This window comes from Lepisma saccharinum, chromosome 1, assembly GCF_977018435.1.
Source record: "Lepisma saccharinum chromosome 1, izLepSacc3.1, whole genome shotgun sequence".
Taxonomy (NCBI): Eukaryota; Metazoa; Arthropoda; class Insecta; order Zygentoma; family Lepismatidae; genus Lepisma; species Lepisma saccharinum.
In genome coordinates this window covers 89,557,539-89,563,185 of record NC_139229.1, presented here as the reverse complement: position 1 = coordinate 89,563,185, position 5,647 = coordinate 89,557,539, and the positions used below count along the sequence as shown (strand labels likewise).

Below are 5,647 nucleotides of genomic sequence, written 5' to 3'. Positions count from 1 at the left end.
AAAAAGCTAATAAACAATTTGCATCATAGTAAATAATAGCATGCACTTTAATATTCGTAAAGTTTTTCAATGTATTCTTGTTATTAAAGGTTTGTACCAGAAATCTACTTGTTTATTTTTATAGCTTTGAATTTAATAGTGTAAATTTTATTAACATTGTAAGTTATGTATCCCGTTCTGCTCTGGGTTCCCCTATATGCAGGGGTGTAGTCGAGGGTATACGGTGGTAGAACCTGGGACTCTCTAGCAAAGAGTTACCCGAAGTTGAGTGTCTTTTACATCACAACAAATTACTTTCTTTAAAGATTTTTCTCCTCTGTGAGCAGGTAAGAGTGGTAACACTGTTATTTTCTCTTAAGACTGTCCTTCTCCTCTCCAACAATACCTAAATCATTACAATACTCTACATAGTTTCCGAGATATCGCATATTTTGTGTCGCACGGTGCGTTCGTTCGTCCAAGCAATTTCTGAAAATCTTCAAATTTTCAAAGATTTGTAACTTTCAACATATTTCATTCGTAGTTTTGTGTGAATTTTAAAAATACCAACGTTTCGGCGGCTGATTCTGCCTCCGTCTTCAGGGTGTAATATACTAAATCATACTTTAATCCCTGGACACATGATGTGTTTGGGGACGGTGTCTATATGAAGAGTGAGAATAAATGGTACCCTGAAGACGGAGGCAGAATCAGCCTCCGAGACGTTGGTATTTTTAAAATTCACACAGTGGTTAAAAGTCCAAAACTAAGAAGAATGAATTACCAGCTACAAAGAAGAATTCAACATATTTGTTGGACAAGTCTAATATTACATATTTGTCATATTAGACAAAGTATCTATCAGTAAAAAAATGGAAGCGAATCCATGTCTATGAAGCACCTTTTTGTCTTTCAATTGGGGTGATTTCATGTGGAATGACCATATTTTGTTAAATAGCAAAGCAACTTTGTGCACCTCAAACAATCCTTGGGTTCATTTACCAAAACACAATGTATTTTAATAATTTATTTATTTACATCACCAATGGAATTTACATTGCACTAAAAATTGAGCTGAAGTGAATTCGATGAATCTGATGAAATCAATTCGCATTGAGCGAAATGGATCACAGTTAGAGGAACGCTTAGTATCCGTAATGGACGCCGAATCCGTCGAAAGCGAGGTGAGCGACAGCTGGGGCAGCGGAGTAGGCGGTGCCGACGAGACCAGTGGCGACGGCTGGTGCGTGGTAAGCAGCGACGGCTGGTGCGTGGTAAGCGGCAACGGCTGGTGCGTGGTAAGCGGCGACGGCTGGTGCGTGGTAAGCGGCAACGGCTGGGGCAGCGTGGACGGCAGCGACGGCTGGTGCGTGGTAAGCTGCGGCGTAGGCTGGAGCGTAGGCGAAAGCGTCGTTGCTGATGCGGGTGTCGTACTTGCGGACGCTGGAGAAGGCAGAGTCGACGGCCTTTGAGTAGTGGGTCACTGCGGAGTTGCCGCCGAATCCCCTGACGGTGCTCTCGTGGGTGGCGCCAACGTGGTGGTCGATGACGGCTGGGGCGGCGTAGGACACGTAGCCGGCGTTGGCTACGGCGAGCAGGCAGGCGATGATTACAAGCTGAAATTAAGTGACACGTCAGAGAATCCAGGAAAATTCACTTCCTCCTATCTAACAGGCAAAATGTAACTTCGCTGGATGCACAGAGAGGCTTATAGGGAATGAATCTACACTTCTGCATGTTTCCACAAGGAATCATTCTCGATGCCCCAAATTAGAACAATTATACTGGCTGCACCAAAACTGTTCCATCATTGTCGTCTCGATATCCTTAGACATAGAAACAATCAAAAGTTTATATACAGAAGGACCACACTCCTTTTTCACAAGAAATTCAAAATTAAATTTATTTTATGTCGAATGAATTTTGCAAATGCACAATCAAGCTTATTAAGATGAATGCTGCATAAGAAATTTCGACTAAATCAAAAAGACCAAAAAAATCTCAATTATGAAGTAGATATCGATTTATATAGACCTGACAAAAGCATTTCATAAGGTAAACCAACAGTTTCACTTTATGATAAAAGGATGCAGAATAGATATGATGGATGGATATAATGTGCATAGTCTGAAGAAAAACAAACTAGTATTATCACTGTTGTGAAAATTAACTTCTTTTACCAAGGCTACATATTCAGACAGAACAACCTGCATAGAACCGTATGATGTGGATTTACCATAAACACTAACCTGGTAACAACAAAGCACGATTCATATAAATTAGCATGGGAGGTAGGATTAAGCCTCTCATTTTAGATCGACACTGTTGGATACATTATTCAGATAACTTGAATGCAAAATCAGTAATCCGGGATTTCGTAGGAAAATCTGAAACTCTGGCTGAGTGGCTGAATGTTTTGGATGTAGTAGAGTACCGCAATTTTCACGCACATCCACCACACACAAGTGGCCTCATCCTGTTTAGCTGGAAACCAGTGTCTCATTTTCAGTAAACAAGACACTACATGTGTTTGGATCGAGGGAAACGAGTGCTCTGATCGTGAAGTGAATGCATGGTCCGATTTGGTGCATGACAACAGGTTTTCATAGTATATTTCTATGGACAAGAGAGTTAATACTGAGATCAGATTTATGTCCTCGAATTAATATATCCCACTAAAATAAATAAATGTAATTGGAAACCATAATATTTAGAAAAGTTGCCTTGAAGTGGGATGTTTTGACGTCATGTTTTCGTGTAGGAAAGGAACGTTTTAAAGTAGAGAGGGCGTTGGTGAATGCAAGGAAGTGAAGAGAATGCAGATAGGGAAAGAGAAGGAAAGGGAGAAATAAACGAGAGAACGATAGAGATAAAGGGAGAGAGAGAGAGAGAAATAGAGATCTAACGAAAGAAAGAGAAATATAGAAGAAAAACAAAGAAAAGGAACAGAGATTACAGGATATCGAGAGAGAGAGAGAGAATAAAGAAGAAGAAAACACAAAACGGGAAGGATAAGAAATAAAGAAGAGAGGTACTAACACTGGGACAAGAACATCGAAAGCAAGAAAGAAAGCACAACAACATTAGAAGAGAAAAGCTGCAAAGAAAAATTGACTATTTATTCTTTATACCAGGAAGAGTCAAGCGACTTCCATTGATCCTCACTGCGGACCCCCATGAAGAAAAGAGCATTTCCTCAAAGCAAGTTCTACAAAATAAAGTGGACATGCAAATTACAAAACATAAGATTGTTGCCCGTTATCAATAGTCGAATGTAACTGAACCTCCGCTAAGGATGGAAGCTTGTGTTGCGCTCTTTTGTCCAATTTATGATTCTGCAACATTTCCTCTTTTTATAATTTTCAAAATTCCAAGAACATGTGGATTAGAAATCAGGTCTCCTTCTCACACCATCAACGGAGAGGAAGGCGAGCAATAAGAAAACTTAGGAACTTGATGTAAACATTATAAATTCTTAGAAGTGTCTATTGATGCAAATCCTAATCCTAAATTGCAGGACATTTCAGAATAAACCCGATAGAATTTTAAATTACATCAAGCATAATTTTTGTCAATTTTTTGTGTTGCCTTTATTTTAAGTTTCATAAAGTCTGGACGATCTTCCCTACTGGTTTCGTAATTCGGTTGAGGCTGCTCGTCGAACAACAAGTTCAAGGTTCGATTCTCGTTAACCTACCGTAAGAATACAATGCAACTAGATTTTTGGAATTTAAGACAATAAATGAATTTGAGGGCAGTTCTTTCTCGGTTCTGGAGACAGAATTAACACTGAGTAAAACCATTCTTTCTTTTCTAAAGAATCACACGTTCTGTTGCAAGAGGAACATTCAGACTCGCTGAAAAGTAGTACCCTCATCAGCATAAGTGATTTACGTTTAGTCTTCAAATGGAAGCTACTACTTGGTTATTTCTCTCGTGTCTCTCTCCTGTTAATCGCGACGATGAGGCTGAAAGAAACCGATAAAAAGGACGACATTCACCAGATCAGGGTTCGAACCTGCGACATCTGGCTTCGAAACGCATTACACGACCACAGTGTAAATAAATGGCAACTTATTTACAGTACTGCCCACACATGTTGGTACCGTAATATCTCAGGCAGTCTCAATGGGCACAACCTATTTTTGCTCCCAACCGTACATCCCAAATGTGCTTTTTCAAAGCAACCACGGCAGCACTTTGACAATATACCATACCTTGAAGGCCATCGTGGTTTTAAAAATCCGTTCCAAAGGTGCACTTCACGAGAAGAGAGCAAAGAGGTGTCTGATGGTCATTAACAGAGAAATGCTACCTTTTATATGGACGGAAACAAGACCAGGCTGACGGACACTTTCGCTTTTGCAAATGAAGGTCTGGGTTATGCCAATCTCGACCGGCCGCTTTTCCAATGCAAAAATCTACCTGAGCAGATCAAGATGGGAGGAGCCGGGCTGGCCACGATGCCAGCGAATGGAACGTGTTTCTGCCTTCTTCGTGCGGGTCGGGAGATTACACACTCACATGTGCACCACACACTCACAAGGGGGAAATCCAATACTGTGCTCCACGAAAGGAAAGTAGAAGTTGGTCCCTAGATGCTTGACGAAGAGTCGTGTCCCAGTGGCTGCCACGCAAAGGTTGGCTTCGTCTTCGGAGGCTTCTCAAGCATCCTTGACGACGGCCACGGCCGCTTCTTCTTCTTCGTTATCCTTCTCTTGCTACGAGCAAGAGGTGAATTTAAATCTCTGCCCGGTCGTCGCTCCAAAAGTGCATATAATGATGTGACGGAGCACAAATGTGGAACTATAATGCGTACTTGTATTCCCCTAGGGGACATTTACTCCCACACGCTGTAGAGCTTGAACATCGTCCCACCAGAATGCCCTTGGATTAAAATAAATAAATAAATATATATATATATATAGTTATCATCACCTTTAATTAGTAGACTTGGGTTGATTTTTGTTATTTAGCATCGCTTTTCTTCCGCTTTTGTCTAATCGCGACTATGAGGATACGCGATGCCATGATTAAATTGATGAAGAACATCGATGCCCAGGTCGGGATTCGAATCCTGTGTAAATTAGCTGGGTGCTTATAAATCGACAAAGCGGCAGACCTCCTCACACACGAGACGATATTCGGTGGTCGAGGGCAGACCACAAAAATTTTCGGATTCGAATCCCGCCCGGGCATGGGTGTTCTCTGTGAGTGTCCCTTCATCATTTTCATCTATCATCACTCATCTTCACCGTCGCGATCAACCAAAATGACAGGAAAGCGACAATACAATAGGTTTGATTGATTGATTTGGTGTTTTAAGTCCACTTTATACGCAGTAAGGCTAATCGGGACTGGACCTAAAGTTTAAAGTGGGATCCGAACCACTATGTGCCTCCACCTGGTACATCGAACCCAGGACCCTTGATTACAAGGCGACGACAATACAATAGGTGACGATACTCTACCATGGCTCGTCTCGGTCCCATCCGTAGTCAAGGTATTGCTTACAGTGGATTGTATCCCACCGAAAGAACGTCCGCCCCTCCTTCTCTGCCTCCAGTCTTGTCCAATTTTATAGTATTGTTCCTTCTCAACACTTACCTTAAGATGAAATACCCTTAACCAGTGCTGTATTCCCAAACTTTCACAGGGTATACACTAA

General features: G+C 41.4%; 1 protein-coding gene across 1 annotated transcript; it reads right to left on the bottom strand.

The window, feature by feature from the left end:
* Positions 1-1,001: 1,001 nt before the first annotated feature.
* On the bottom strand, positions 1,002-4,267 carry LOC145984226 (pupal cuticle protein C1B-like). Its single transcript, XM_083117798.1, has 2 exons — positions 4,197-4,267; positions 1,002-1,595 (listed from the first exon to the last, which is right to left on the bottom strand). The coding sequence occupies exons 1-2, from the start codon at positions 4,206-4,208 to the stop codon at positions 1,125-1,127; spliced, it is 483 nt and encodes a 160-aa protein (XP_082973924.1). The 5' UTR covers positions 4,209-4,267; the 3' UTR covers positions 1,002-1,124.
* Positions 4,268-5,647: the final 1,380 nt, after the last annotated feature.